The following is a 16,472-nucleotide window of genomic DNA, read 5'->3' on the forward strand; positions in this document are numbered from 1 at the left end:
TTTAAATGTTCAAAAATGTAAAACTATGCACTTCACAAAAAACCATTACATGTTATTAATATAATATTAGCAAGTCATAGTTGGAATCTGTAAACTCATACAAATACTTGGGTGTAATACTTAGTAGGGACACGAAGTGGAATGATCACATCATTCGTAGGTAAATCAGGAAGCAGACATCAGTTTATTGGTAGCATACTAGGGAAATGCAGTTAGTCTAAAACGGATATTGATTACTTACAAATCACTTGTGCGACCCATCCTGGAATGTTGCTAAAGTATGTGGGATCCATACCAATTCGGACTGGCAGGGGACATTGAACTTATACAGAGAAGAACAGCACGAATGGTCACAGGCTTATTTGACCCACGGGAGAGTGTCACTGAGATGTTGAAAGAACAGACTCTTGCTGATAGATGGAAACTATCCCGAGAAGGTCTATTAACAAAGCTTCAAGAACTGACTTTAATGATGACTCTAGGAATATACTTACTACAATCTCCTACATATCGCTCCCATAGCGATCGTGAGAATAATATTATATTAATTGCAACACGCACAGAAGCATTTAAACGATCATTTTTCCCGCTCTTCTTGTGTGAATGAAACGGGAAATGGCCCTAGAAACAGGTACACTGGGATGTACATTCTACCATGCAAGTCACAGCGGTTTTCAGATCATAGATGTAGCTATAAATAACAATAACACCTGATTGTGTGTATGAGTTACATTAATTTAAGATTCTTTCAGTCAGTCTCAACGAGGCACCTGCCTTTCCTACAGTTAATTTTATGTGGTCATTACACTTTTGATCGGTCAGGAAGAATACCCCTAGGTACTGTTTTCAGTGATTTTTGTCCAATAGCATAATCGAACAGTAATGGATCTCTTCACTAGCTTATGCCCCATACGTTACACTTATTTAGGGTAAGCTGCCAGTCCATGCACCAGTCATCTAATCTCCGTAATTCGTTGCAGGTTTCTGGCGTTGCAAACTTTCTGTGCCTTGTCACTCGCAGATACTCCACTCCACCACAGAGCCTCTTTGGCCAGTGGTGTCAGTAACGTTGAAGTGTCCACACAGCCCCCTCCACCTCTAACAGGGAGAACTGCGAACGGTGATACTTGGTGAGTATTGTCGACTGCAGAGAGCCTGCACAGAAGCGCATGACTAGCTGTGTCAGGGCTGGCTGTAGTGCACTGCATGGCTGGAACGTTTCTCGGCATCAGGAAATCGAAGGCAGTGGTACAAAGATGAAATGGCGCTTGGCGAGTGGGGAGCCACAGCGGGCGGTCGAAGTGAGAGACGCTGGGTGCAGGTGAGGTGAATATGGATACACCGGCTTGGATAGTGCCTTGGCTGGCGTGGGAGGCAGAGTCAGTGGCATGTCAAGTGGCAATGGCTGGCGAGGCCCCCGTGCCGGCGCAGTGACGGTTATGGCACCGTCTGCTGGCAAGGCCATGTAGCTGAAATGTGGCAGTAATCAGTAGACACGGTTGAGGAGTCAGGTAACTGGTACGTTGGGTGTGTCAGAAGCATCATGGCTGGCGCCTGGGATTGTCGATGTCATGCCCCCAGAGGGGGAGAGGGGGGGGGGACCATCCTGGACAACACGTAGGCAGTCTAAATTTGTAGGGCATGGGGAGAGAGGATCATGGAGAACACTTGCGAGCTTGAGTTTGTGGAGGGAGACCGTCGTTATTTTCACATTGAATATGATAGCGAAACTGTGTGCACAATATTTGACAAATAAAAACGGTCTGGAATACGGGGGTGTAGGGTCATCACATAGCATGATCTACTCACAGTTCGACAGTGTTTTGTGTCAGATGGTTTTCAGAGTTGTGTCTGCCATAGGGGTCGCGCCCGTAAATCTAGAATGTGGCGCTTTACCTGTTGTATTGATGCCAGCAGGTCTACCGGATCTGGTGTTAGTATCAGTAGGACGAACTCTGCAGGGAGTGTAAGGGCTTCCGACGTGGGACTTCTGCCAAAGAAGCCTAGAGGTCCTCCACACATGCAGATCATCACCCATGGCAGGTCTCCGTCCAACGTCCACAATAGCATATGATCGAAGTATTCAGCGAGTGGTGCCAACACTCCACGAGGCCATTAATCTGTGGGTGGTATGCGGTCATCCATTTTCGTGTGATGTCACAAAACTGGCAGAGAACATCAAATGGAGTGGACTCTAATTACCTCCTATGGTCTGTAGTAATCGTTTCAGGACAGACAAAGTGAGATATCTACATGTTAATGCAAAGCTCGAATGGTAGATTCCACTTTCACTTACACTCTTTAACCCAATGTGAGATTCGATTTATTATTGACAGTAAGTATTTGTAGCCTTTCGATTCTGGAAGAGAGCTGACGAGGTCCATGTGTACTACCAAAACAAAATCGAGTACATGGTATACTGAAGCTGCCTAGTGGAGATTGTGCTTGGTGACGGACTGTGCTGTGCTGGCAAGCTAGACAAGCCTGAGACCAGGTTTGGCAATCTCATTTGACGTTCGTCAAAATGAATTGTTCAGTTACGAGTCAGACGGTTGAACACCTGGCTGGATCAGGTTGTGGAGTTGATGGATGATCGTGATACATGGTTGCAGGGATGAAAAGTCGTATTCTGTTCTGTGAGACAATGCAGAGGATGTAGGCATTGGTACTGTCGAGTGTTTTAGTGATTCACAGATCACAATCTTGTTCATTGCTACTTTCGTGTAGTCAAGATCAGGTGAAATAGTTTTGATGTGCGATAGATAGTAGGTGATGGATAACTGTTGTCTATTTCATAATGAGATCAAGGTGAGGAGTGCGGTGAAGGCTCAGATTCTTTGATGAGTGCTATACCGCATCGCATCGTGGTTTGTGATCTGTGTAGATCACATGTCTCCATTTGATACAGCTCCATCAAACAGATTCATTCACAGCCAGTAGCTAGCGATTGAATGCAGGCCGTTTTGACTGCGAGGCCAAATGTTTTTTTAAGAAGAAGTGGCAGTGTTTCACCTGCAACGACTTGTTGTAGGACTGCCCCAATGGTAGAGTCACTAGCGCCCTTAGTGGTCATGATTTGCTCATCTGGTGTGAGGTGTGTTAGGGCGATCGCTTTCTCAAGGCTGTCTTTGGCAGGGTTGAAAGTTTTTTGCATTATAAGAGCCTATACAAGTTTCCTCTAGCCTTGCATATTTGACCCAGCGAGGGCATTGGTGAGTGGGGCCTGAATATCTGCTATGTATGGTAGGTGACGTTGTTAAAAGTTAAGGATATCTACAAAGCCCCATAGTTCGTGATAAATTTATGGCGGTGTTAATCGTAGAATGAGTTCCATCTGTTCAGATGTGGATTTGGCGCCTTTAGTGTTGACGATGAGTGTGAGGTACATCGCTTTGGTTTTGTAATACAGAGATTTTTTCCATTAATGATCACCCCCACACCTTCTAAAGTTGCGAGAACAAGTTTATGATGTTGTTCATGATCCTGGCGGTTAGCAGAAAATATTAATATGTCATCAAGGTATTCTAGCAAACAGCCCAATTTGAAGAGAACACCATCAATGAATTGTTGCCATGTGTCGGCCGTGTTTTTCAATCCATAGAGCATGAAAAGAAATTCTAAGACACCAAAAAGTGTGATGATAGCCGTCTTAGCAACATCGTCTGAGTCCATAGATATTTCGAGGCATGATTTTTGCAAACGGACTGGCGCACCGGAACTCGTGAGAAAGCAGTGTGTCATACTGTTCCAAATAGCGCACCGTCAAACCTTCACTCACAATGTGAGGGGATGGAACACACGGGTAATGCACTGAAAACTGAGGCAGAAGTCGTCTTACTGAACTGCGAATGCTGCAGTGTGGTCAAGTGCGTCTGTGGCCTAGCTGCCTATGATGAAGGTAATGAGGTGTGTTTGTCATGTGTGGGGGTGACAGAAAACCTTTCATACGTGCATGCATGGCTGAGTTGTGCAAACACATCGTGAAGCTATTGGAGTAGGTTTGCATTTTCAGCACTGAGCATCTCTGTTGCTTTGTGTGTTTCCAAGTATGCTGGTGTGATAGCGCACTTGGTCTTAGTGCATCCTTTCATGATGACAGAACATGCATCATCGCCATGGCCAGAAAGCCCAGGAGAACACATGGTGAGCATTAAGAAAGTAGCATCAGTGCAAAAAGTCATAGGATGATACTAGTTTCGTGGTGTAAAAGCGCAGTAACGTCCAAGTCTAGAGAGAGATGAAAATGCCAGAGGAAGTCAATCTCCATTACCAGTTCGCTAACGTTAGTGACGAAGAACGTCCACATCGTATGGCGTTCTACCTGCAGTTACAGCAAGTTGAAAAGGACAGTGGGAGCGGGAGGGTGACATATACGTGTGTGTGATAAACCCCTTTCCTCGAAAATTTCTCTCCTTATACCTCCGCTGTGCCACTGCAGATGACGTGTCCCTGATCTTATTTTTACTAATATTGCAGTACACACGAGATACGTGTTTGCTTCCACCATGCTGAGTGGAATGCATAAGTTTTAATTAATGTTCACCAACCCGTAGTCTTCTATAGTTGTTGTCCCCTGAGCAGAAAACAGCACATAGGTCGTGAATCCGTTATGTTGAGGCTGTAATAAATCTTTGTGAATAGAATTGGAAGGAAAATCAGCATTGGCCGTATTCTGTTGTTTTATTGTCAGCAAAATCGATTTTCAGTCACTAAGTGACCATCCTCCGTGCTGTAATATACAATTAAAATTGCTAGGCACTGGTATCAAGCTATAGCCACAAGCTTAGAGCGATCACATAAGTTTATGATCACATGAGTTTATGTGATCGCTCTAAGCTTGTGGTTATAGCTTGCTACCAGTGCCTACCAATTTTAATTGTTTATTACAGCACTGAGGATAGTCACTAAGTGACCGAAAATCGATTTTGCTGACTTCAAAACAACAAAATACGGCCAATTCTGATTTCCCTTCCAATTCTATCCACTATTTGTTCGTGATGCACACAACATGCCATTGAGTCGCAAATCAAATCTTAGTGAGGAACTGACATTTTATAAATAATTAAATTTCCAATTATTTAACTGTATAGATAAAAAAATCTACTCACCCAATAATTTAAGAAAATTATTAGTTATATGATGCTATGTAAAATCACAAAATTATGTTGGAAGTTTTTATTTTCCTTGTTTGACGATAGTTACCTTTTAAAATACATTCTGTAATTAGTTAAAACAAATAATTATTACAGTAGTAAGCAGGTTAACTGAAAACGAGTGGTATGGATCATGATAGTGTTACGGTGCTGCGGGCACACTTAGAATTTGTCCCGGTGTGCGAAGCTTTGTGGTGAAGTCTGGCGCCGGCGGGCGAGAACAGCGGCCGCGGCGACATCAAAAGGACTGCAGCAGAAGCACCTGGAACCCTCCGCCTCGCGTCGCCTTGACGCTTCGAGACATTACTATGCCGCGGCTATATAAAGCACACCCTACTGTCGCAGTCATTCAGTGTTGATAGTTTCGTTCAGTGCATGCTGCAGACGTGTTTAGTGTTTCAACTTTAATGTCTATGGACTATTTTATGTGACTATGTTTTATTCGTTTACTTTAGTCTCTAAGTGTATTGTGAATTAAGTTTGCAATAGATAAATTTGTTACCAAAAAGGCGCATTTGGAAATGAGGATACTCCAAATCAACCTCCAACAATTATTGTGTTGTCAATTGCTTCGTCGTCTTCAGGCGAGAACCGATCACAACCGAAACCTGAACAATCATTTCAGATGTCTCAGTTGATCAAATATACATGGCTAGAATATGAAGAATCTACCGATAAAGTTTTTTGCAAAACCTGCAAAGAGGCAGATGCTAAAATATATTACAATTTTCTTCAAGAAAACAAGACGCATTTACTTCCGTAGGGTTTTCTAACTGAAAAAAGGCTTTGGAAAAATTCCGTCTTCATGAAAATACGCTTACGCATAAAGAAGGTGTTCCGAAACTAAATTCTATCACTAACCGAAGTGTGGCCTCCCAACTGAATGAACAGTTAGATAATGATATGAAGAGAGACCGTTTAGCTCTTGAGACAATTTTTCCTACCGTGCAATTTCTATGCCGATATGGACTAGCAATTAGAGGGCACGAAGATGTAAACTCAATTTTTTTTCAATTGTTGGAGCTCTAAAAGAATGACACACCTGAGTTTAAAGATTGTTTATTGCATTCGGGGTATAAGTGGACATCCCACGATATTCATAACGAGATCAAAGTATTAGCTTCAGTCAAGAAGACTGAATATTTTTATATTATGGTTGGCGAAACAAGTGATTATTCGATTCACTAACAAGCGTCATTTTGTATTCGTACTGTCGATGATTTCTTAATCATCAACGAAGACTTTATTGGCTTATAGGAGACCCCCATCACTGAATCACAAACTCTGCTTAGTATTTTAAAAGACGTTTTTGCTCGTCTTGATTTGTCAATGGATAACTTAAGAGGACAGTGCTATGATGGTGCCGCGAAAATGAGAGGTAAGTTCAAAGGACTAAAAAAGTTAGTTTTGGATATACAACCAAAAGCACGTTATGTGCACTGCACTGCTCACAGTTTAGACTTGGCAGTTGTAGACAGTCTTCGGCATCTTACGTCTATGAGGGATATTATGGCTTTAGCCAAGGACTTAATAAACACCGTAAGGGAATCCAACAAAAGGATGGGACTTCTCAGAAGCATATGCTGTGAGAGCGCCAACGACCAAGCTGGTCTACGATCCCTTTGTCCGACTCGATGGACTATGCAATCTTCTAGTATCTTGAGAATATTGAAAAACTTTGAAGAACTTCTATAGTTTTTTGAAACGTTTTCTGCAGAGGACAAAACAGAGGCTGGTTACAAATGTGCAGGCTACCTTGAGTCAATTTTACAATTCAAGACTTATTTATTTTTACCTCTTTATTGCCATGCAGTGAACCCAGTAGAGGACGTCAATGAAAAAATTCAATGCCCTCATCTAAGTGTTGCTGATCTGGGAAAAAATATATGAGGGCTTGATTTGTGTATTGAATGGAAGGCGTGATAGTTTTGAACACTTTTGGGGATTGTGTTTAAAAGAATAACCTTCACAAGTTGATGATCCTTCGCTTCCTCGGAATCTAAGTATACCAAAGAAGTATGAAAACAACGAAGCTAGCTCACTGCACACTTTCAAAACCCCAAAGGAACACTACAAAGCTATTTACAATGAAGTTTGTGAAATGGTGGAATCTTGCATTACGGAGCGGTTTGCTTCAACTGCACTCACCTAGGTCATTGCAGTTGAAGACGAGTGCTTGCTTTTTGTAAACAGTGCTGAAAAAAATTTGGAAGAATCAACTGAGTTTTTCACAAATGACCTAGACATTGAGACACTGCGCTTACACTTGAATATGTTGGCCAACATCGCAAATAAAAAACAACTGGTCTTAAAAAACATGCGTGATGTAAGAAAGTACATTACAAAAGAGCCTGCAGTTGGAGAAATGTCATGTGAAGTAGTGAAGTGCATTAAGCTTCTCCAAGTAGTTCCAATCACGACAGCAACAGAACTATCATGTAGCGCCCTTAGACATCTGAAGTCGTATCGCCGATCAAGAATGGGATAGAAGCGATTGAACAACATGCCCACTGACATGTTTTGGATGAACTGGATATCCGACCAGCCACAACGACTTCATATTCAGAAATCCAGTAAGACGGTCGACATTTGCACCTGTCTAAAGACACTCTAGCCCTAATAATGGCATTTAGAGCAATGTTAAAAAATTTATAAAATAGAGTATTAAATATATACCTAATGTTAAATTTTCAATTTCGAAATATTAGTATTAGTTTAGTACTGTACTACTATATTATTATAGTACTGCATTAGTTATTTTCAAATACCTAAATATTTTTAGGGTGTAAAACCCAATTCAAACCTGTTATTTACATACTTTTTGACTGAAAGCATTAGGCATACTGTATTAATTTTATTAACTGTATTAAAGCATTAACTTTAAAGATATTGTTTTTATTTAATGAACCCTGAGCCTTATTCAATGTAAGCTTAAATTACCTATTTCGCTTATTAATCAAAGTGCTATTACTGTGTGACAGCAGTATTTTAGGTTTTATTCTTTAATGATAGTTAAGGATTTATTTAAATATAATATCAGTCTTTTCATAGCTATATATTCACTGCTCTGTAATAGTCTATAAGCATGATTATGGCTTAGCTTATTACGAAAATACCGTGCGTGTTTATGTTTTGTTTCTTTTTTCAAAGTCAAAAAATATGTCAGGCTTGTCGAGTTTCCCAGAGCAAGACCCTAGTATGTCCCCCCCTCCCTCCCTCCCCCCCCCCCCCCCAATATTTTTTATAGGTCAGCGCCCCTGCTGGAGAGGCCTAGGAAAAGGAGTAGACTTCGGGAAAGTCACCCAGAACCGTGGGTCGGCGGAGACTTACCATGCGGGATAAGAATGAAAGACTGATTGTTAAAGATTGCATCGGACGAAATTTGAAAACCTGAGAGCTTACAGGTGGAAGACGGGTAATATGCAAGATAGAGATTACTGCTAAAACATCGTGCAAAATAGACGGGAAAGGCAAGTAAAGATGTAGCAAACTAAAACAGAGTGAAGCAGATAATGGTTATAGTGAAGAAACGCCGAGGCGGAAAAAATTAACGTTAATTAGAAAAAAATTATGTAAGTTAAGGCCAGGTGGGTGGCGAGAACTAAGGGCATGTTGCAGTGCTAGTTCCCACCTGCAGAGTTCTGAGAAACTGGTGTCTGAGGGAAGACTCCAGATGACGCGTGTGGTAAAACAGGCGCCGAGGTCATGAATGTCATGTTGTAGAGCATGCCCTGCAACAGGACACTGCAAGTTGCCAGTACACACCCTCTGCCTATGCCCATTCATCCTAATAAATGACTACTACCATATTAGCAATTTCATAGAAAATAAACAAATTAATGAACAGCGCATTTGCATAGCTACAGGTACTATCAAATTGTTCTCAATTGCATGTCCACGTAACTGGAGATTGCTAACAAAGTCTTAATTGACACCGACCTTGGCAGACAACATACCTGGAAAATAATATGGTGCTAAATCACAGTAAGATTCAGTTTTCACAGTTTCTAACTCACAATTCAACAAGAACCGATATTTTGATCAGACAGAATGGGCATATTATAAGCGAGACAGAACAGTTCAAGTTCCTAGGCGTTCGGATAGATAGTAAGCTGTTGTGCAAAGCCCATGTCCAGGATCTTGTTCAGAAACTAAATGCTGCTTCATTTACGATTAGAACAGTATCTGAAATAAGTGACAGTTCAACACGAAAAGGAGTCTACTTCGCATATTTTCGTTCGCTTATGTCGTATGGTATTATTTTTTTGGGTAATTCTTCTGATTCAAAAAGGGTATTTTTGGCTCGAAAACGGGCTGTTCGAGCTATATGTGGTGTAAGTTCGAGAACCTCTTGTCGACCCCTATTCAATAGTGTATATATTTTCTTTAATGTCGTTTGTTGTTAGCAATATTAGCCTATTCCCAAGAGTTAGCAGCTTTCACTCAGTTTATACTAGGCAGTAATCAAATCTGCGTGTGGAATGCACTTCCTTGACTCTTGTGCAGAAAGGAGTGCAGTATTCTGCTGCAAACATTTTCAATGAGCTACCACGTTGTTGTTGTGGTCTTCAGTCCTGAGACTGGTTTGATGCAGCTCTCCATGCTACTCTACCTTGTGCAAGCTTCTTCATCTCCCAGTACCTACTGCAACCTACATCCTTCTGAACCTGCTTAGTGTAGTCCTCTCTTGGTTTCCCTCTACGATTTTTACCCTCGACGCTGCCCTCCAATACTAAATTGGTGATCCCTTGATGCCTCAGAACATGTCCTACCAACCGATCCCTTCTTCTGGTCAAGTTGTGCCACAAACTTCTCTTCTCCCCAATCCTATTCAATACCTCCTCAGTAGTTACGTGACCTACCCATTTAATCTTCAGCATTCTTCTGTAGCACCACATTTCGAAAGCTTCTATTCTCTTCTTGTTCGAACTATTTATCGTCCATGTTTCACTTCCATACATGGCTACACTCCATACAAATACTTTCAGAAATGACTTCCTGACACTTAAATCTATACTCGATGTTAACAAATTTCTCTTCTTCAGAAACGCTTTCCTTGCCATTGCCAGTCTGCATTTTATATCCCTCTACTTCGACCATCATCAGTTATTTTGCTCAACAAATAGCAAAACTCCTTTACTACTTTAAGTGTCACATTTCCTAATCTAATACCCTCAGCATCTCCCGACTTAATTCGACTACATTCCATTATCCTCGTTTTGCTTTTGTTGCTGTTCATCTTATATCCTCCTTTCAAGACACTATCCATTCCGTTCAACTGCTCTTCCAAGTCCTTTGCTATCTCTGACAGAATTACGATGTCATCAGCGAACCTCAAAGTTTTTATTTCTTCTCCATGGATTTTAATACCTACTCCGAATTTTTCTTTTGTTTCCTTCACTGCTTGCTCAATATACAGATTGAATAACATCGGGGAGAGATTACAACCCTGTCTCACTCCCTTCCCAACCACTGCTTCCCTTTCATGTCCTTTGACACTTATAACTGACATCTGGTTTCTGTACAAATTGTAAATAGTCTTTTGCTCCCTGTATTTTACCCCTGCTACCTTTAGAATTTGAAAGAGAGTATTCCAAACAACATTGTCAAAAGCTTTCTCTAAGTCTACAAATGTTAGAAACGTAGGTTTTCCTTTCCTTAATCTAGCTTCTAAGAGAAGTCGTAGGGACAGTATTGCCTCACGTGTTCCAACATTTCTACGGAATCCAAACTGATCTTCCCCGAGGTCGGCTTCTACTAGTTTTTCCATTCGTCTGTAAAGAATTTGCGTTAGTATTTTGCACCTGTGGCTTATTAAACTGATAGTTCGGTAATTTTCACAGCTGTCAACACCTGCTTTCTTTGGGATTGGAATTATTATATTTTTCTTGAAGTCTGATGGTATTTCGCCTGTCTCATACATCTTGTTCACCAGATGGTAGAGTTTTGTCAGGACTGGCTCCCCCAAGGCCGTCAGTAATTCTAATGGAATGTTGTCTACTCCGGGGGCCTTGTTTTGACTCAGGTCTTTCAGTGCTCTGTCAAACTCTTCACGCAGTATCGTATCTCCCATTTCATCTTCATCTACATCCTCTTCCATTTCTATAATATTGTCCGCAAATACATCGCCCTTGTATAGACCCACTATATACTTCATCCATCTTTCTGCTTTCCCTTCTTTGCTTAGAACTGGGTTTCCATCTGAGCTCTTGATATTCATACAAGTGGCTCTCTTATCTCCAAAGGTCTCTTTAATTTTCCTGTAGGCAGTACCTATCTTACCCCTAGTGAGATAAGCCTTTACATCCTTACATTTGTCCTCTAGCCATCCCTGCTTAGCCATTTTGCACTTCCCGTCGATCACATTTTTGAGACGTCTCTATTCCTTTTTGCCTGCTTCATTTACTGCATTTTTATATTTTCTCCTTTCATCAATTAAATTCAATATTTCTTCTGTTACCCAAGGATTTCTACTAGCCCTCATCTTTTTACCTACTTGATCCTCTGCTGCCTTCACTACTTCATCCCTCAAAGCTACCCATTCTTCTTCTACTGTATTTCTTTCCCCCATTCCTGTCAATTGCTCCCTTATGCTCTCCCTGAAACTCTGTACAACCTCTGGTTCTTTCAGTTTATCCAGGTCCCATTCCCTTAAATTATCACCTTTTTGTACTTTCGTCAGTTTTAATCTACAGTTCATAACAAATAGATTGTGGTCAGAGTCCACATCTGCCCCTGGAAATGTCTTACAATTTAAAACCTGGTTCCTAAATCTCTGTCTTACCATTATATAATCTATCTGAAACCTGTCAGTATCGCCAGGCTTCTTCCATGTATACAGTCTTCTTTTATGAGTCTTGAACCAAGTGTTAGCTATGATTAAGTTGTGCTCTGTGCAAAATTCTACCAGGCGGCTTCCTCTTTCATTTCTTTGCCCCAGTCCATAATCACCTACTATGTTTCCTTCTCTCCCTTTTCCTACTACCGAATTCCAGTCACCCATGACTATTAAATTTTCGTCACCCTTCACTATTTGAATAATTTCTTTTATTTGCTCATACATTTCTTCAATTTATTCGTCATCTGCAGAGCTAGTTGGCATAGAAACTTGTACTACTGTAGTAGGTGTGGGCTTCGTATCTATCTTGGCCACAATAATGCGTTCACTATGCTGTTTGTAGTAGCTTACCCACATTCCTATTTTCCTATTCATTATTAAACCTACTCCTGCATTACTCCTATTTGATTTTGTGTTTATAAACCTGTATTCACCTGACCAGAAGTCTTGTTCCTCCTCCCACCAAACATCACTAATTCCCACTATATCTAACTTTAACCTATCCATTTCCCTTTTAAAATTTTCTAACCTACCTGCCCGATTAAGGGATCTGACATTCCACGCTCCGATTCATAGAACGCCAGTTTTCATTCTCCTGGTAACGACATCCTCTTGAGTAGTCCCCGCCCGGGGATCCAAATGGGGGACTATTTTACCTCCGGAATATTTTACCCAAGAGGACGCCATCATCATTTAATCATACAGTAATGCTGCATGCCCTCGGGAAAAATTACGGCCGTAGTTTCCCCTTGCTTTCAGCCGTTCGCAGTACCAGCACAGTAAGGCCGTTTTTGTTATTGTTACAAGGCCAGATCAGTCAAACATACAGACTGTTGCCCTTGCAAGTACTGAAAAGGCTGCTGCCCCTCTTCAGGAACCACACGTTTGTCTGGCCTCTCAACAGATACCCCTCTGTTGTGGTTGCACCTACGGTACGGCTATCTGTATTGCTGAGGCATGCAAGCCTCCCCACCAACAGCAAGGTCCATGGTTCATGGGGGGAGGGAGCTACCACAAGAAGTCAAAAATCTTAGCAGTAGCTCAAGCTCTTTGAAGTCTAAACTGAAGAGTTTCCTCATGGCTCACTCCTTCTATTATGTCAAGGAGCTCCTGGAAGAGCTGAAAAATTAAGCAAATTCCAGTGTTACATTGTTGATTTTCTTTATTTAAACTTACGACTTTTCGCCTGAATATGTTTTTTATATTTCATTTTATCTGCTTCTTCTATTGTGATATAATTTCATCTATTGAGTCGTTCCATGACCATGGAGACTTCTCCTTAATTTGGTCCCACGGAACAATAAATAAATAAATAAATATATAAGTAAACACACACACACACACACAAGCAGACATATTTTAAATATGTGCGCGAGTACATACCTATCCTTTTTTCCCCCTAAGGTAAGTCTTTCCACTCCCGGGATTGGAATGACTCCTTACCCTCTCCCTTAAAACCCACATCCTTTCATCTTTCCTTTTCCTTCCCTCTTTCCCGACGAAGCAGCTGCTGGTTGCGAAAGGTCGAAATTCTGTGTGTGTGTGTGTGTGTGTGTGTGTGTGTTTTATTCATTGTGCCTATCTACCGGCGCTCTCCCGCTTGGTAAGTCTTGGAATCTTTGTTTTTAATATATTTTTCCCATGTGGAAGTTTCTTTCTATTTTACTTACATTTATATAATCATAAACTTAATTACTTTGTGGTTAGAAAAATCTGATTGTTACCCTCAGTAAATTCATGTTTAACCTTATACTTCAAATCGTTCATCTTTAGTTACACATTCTGTACTAATTACAATGTTCTTTCAACAGTAAAAATTTCAAAATATCATTATTCTGCACCATTATGTTCTTGGTAATCTTTTGTTAATTTACCATCCACCATGTGTGCTAGAATACTCTACAACAGTCCACTATCTCCTAACCAAGTTCTGATCACAATATTTTATACTGCTGTTTAAACTACTATTGGCACAGTGCCATCCATTAAATCAAACAAAATATTTGTCATGAGAAGTTACATTGTTATTCACTTCTGACTAATTGCTTTTCTTTAAACTGACCAACTACCTGTAACAAAAAGTTACGCTGCTGTACAACTACCGTCAGTGCAATGCTGTCCTTTCAATTTGATGATACATTCTTTACACTACACTTTTCCTCACCATGCTGTTCTACACCTAATTATATTTTGAATGCATCATAAATATGTCCACTTCACATGGTTGCAAATAAAAGAAACATGACATCTATACATTTCATAAGTACATGGAGATGAAAGAACATTACACTCACACCTTTTACCAGAACACACGCTACAGCCCACAACAGCAATTCATACTGATGGTTCTGTTTGTCCGTGATGTTGTCTTTCATTGTGAAACTCCAGACTTTCCCAACTCGTGTTGAGTTCAGCAACTGTCAGACCATTCTCCCACCTCCAGCCTCAGCATATAGCTCCAGTACCATTCCATGAAACAATACAAAATGCCTTAAATTATGGTATCCTTAATGATCTCATTGTCAGTGACACCTCACACCCCAGCCACCCACTTTATTTTTCTTACAGGGCTGGAAAAATGGCACAGAATGAAGGAAACTGGAGGTACTGATGAGTTTTCTTGTCAGTCAGCTGCAGCCTCCTAACCTATATTGTCACTTAGCAGACACAACTGTCTGCATTTACGAAATCTTTGAAGTTAGATATAAACTACTCATTAATGATAATTGTAATGCTCTTGTTACAGAGGGGCCTAATTGTATCTCCAGGTGGCAAGCACTACTTGATACAACCACTGCCATCGCGGTTCTTCTCTGTCTCTGGTGATAAGCCACACATATTAATTCGCCTGAGGTCTGGATTCCATACAAATGATTATATTAGCCACACATTTGCTGATCATAATTCCACAATTTGGTCAAAGTCACCCAATAAGAGAAATGTGAATGCAGGTATGACATGTTTTATTCATCATTTGCTTGTGCAATAACCATGTTTGCAGTCAAAATTGCTGGATTTCAGGTCTGTTTGTTATGTAAACTGTTTGTTATATAAATGTAAACATGTTTCAGCTCCTTTCTGCCACTGTCACTGGATGCTCTTTATTCAGCTCTGCAAGATGTAAATGTATTTTATGCAATGATTATTCTAACAAAATTATGCCGAAAAACAGTTGAACAGTTTTTTTCCGTTGTTGTCGGCACTTACTTTTGTTTACATTGTTGGGTTATGTAGAACCCTCTATCAATTACTGTATATTGGTAGCTCTGTCATCTACAATTAAATGATATTACTGTGAATTTTGCTGGAAGTTCACAAATCACTTTATCTATGAACATAATCTTGTTTTGTGAAAATATTTCGAAACTGTATTTTACAAACCCGAAATCCAGTAATCAAGATATGTTTATTTTTGCTTATACCTTTTAATTAATTCCAAATCAAAGCAAAATTATCCCTAGAAATTATGTAAGTAATCGTCAGGGATATCATACATAGGAGTAGAGGCTCTGTGTAATATGTAATATTTTGCAGTTGTGCAAATGTGACTCCAAATTTGACTGTATGCTGCTGATGCATTTTCTCTTTGCTCAAGGCAATGAGACTTTCATGTATGATGATTTGTTTGTTTTCATAATCCATTCTTCACTAAGTGCAATACTTAAACAATATAAATAAGTAAACTGGAAATAACAGTAATTCTGATATTATCATAAGGTGTAAGAATATGTATGAAATTCACTGCTGGTTCTCTGGTCATTCTTATCTAACTTTCTGGCAGATTAACACTGCTTGCACAGGCAATGCTGTTACTAACTGAGCTATCCTAGAACACCTAACTACCTACTGCCATGTCTCAAATCAGCCAGGAATTTTAAAAATAGCACATACTGCAGCTTATGGGTATTTATGGGAGTATATTAAAAATTGACAGAAAAGTACAACATATATTATATTGTGCACCAATTATATGCAGTCATTATAACACAAATAAGTAGCTTTTGTAAAGACAGTTACAGTTACTTGTGTAACTCATGCGTCTTTATTACATGGGCCAAGCAAAAGCTATACGCTGGCATTGCATATAAAACAGATGTTAAGTCACTGAGTGTGAGCACTTGTAGGTTTGAGGTATATAACTAAGTAGTTTCAATAAAATGGCCATTTTTAGCTGCTGTTGAATCTTACAGTTTCTATGGTATAGTCCATCAGGCCAATCATGAGTAAACTTCAACCACAGTATTTATGTCACTCTCCAATGTCCAACCTGTTGACTGGCAAGACTCAGCAGGACCAGAAGCACCTTTGACAATGTGCAACATAGCTCTGGATGAAATGTCAGGAATGGAGAAGTTTCATCATATATGACTATACAACTGGGAAAATTCATCAGCATCTACAACTGGTTACGAAAGCCTTCATTGTGTGGTGATAACTTTTAACTGAAAGATGACTTTTTCCACAAGTAATGCAATCACATT

The 16,472-nt window shown here is 40.2% G+C and overlaps 1 protein-coding gene across 1 annotated transcript in view; it reads left to right on the top strand.

Annotated features, from left to right (window-relative positions):
- The window catches only part of LOC126354035 (A disintegrin and metalloproteinase with thrombospondin motifs 7-like), a 423,933-nt gene that overhangs the window by 287,747 nt on the left and 119,714 nt on the right, over window positions 1-16,472 (top strand). The window contains exon 4 of the mRNA XM_050003371.1: window positions 14,738-14,942. Within this exon, the coding sequence (XP_049859328.1) occupies window positions 14,738-14,942 (205 nt within the window). The remainder of the gene's footprint in view (window positions 1-14,737; window positions 14,943-16,472) is intronic.

Source organism: Schistocerca gregaria, chromosome 3 (genome assembly GCF_023897955.1).
Source record: "Schistocerca gregaria isolate iqSchGreg1 chromosome 3, iqSchGreg1.2, whole genome shotgun sequence".
NCBI lineage: Eukaryota > Metazoa > Arthropoda > Insecta > Orthoptera > Acrididae > Schistocerca > Schistocerca gregaria.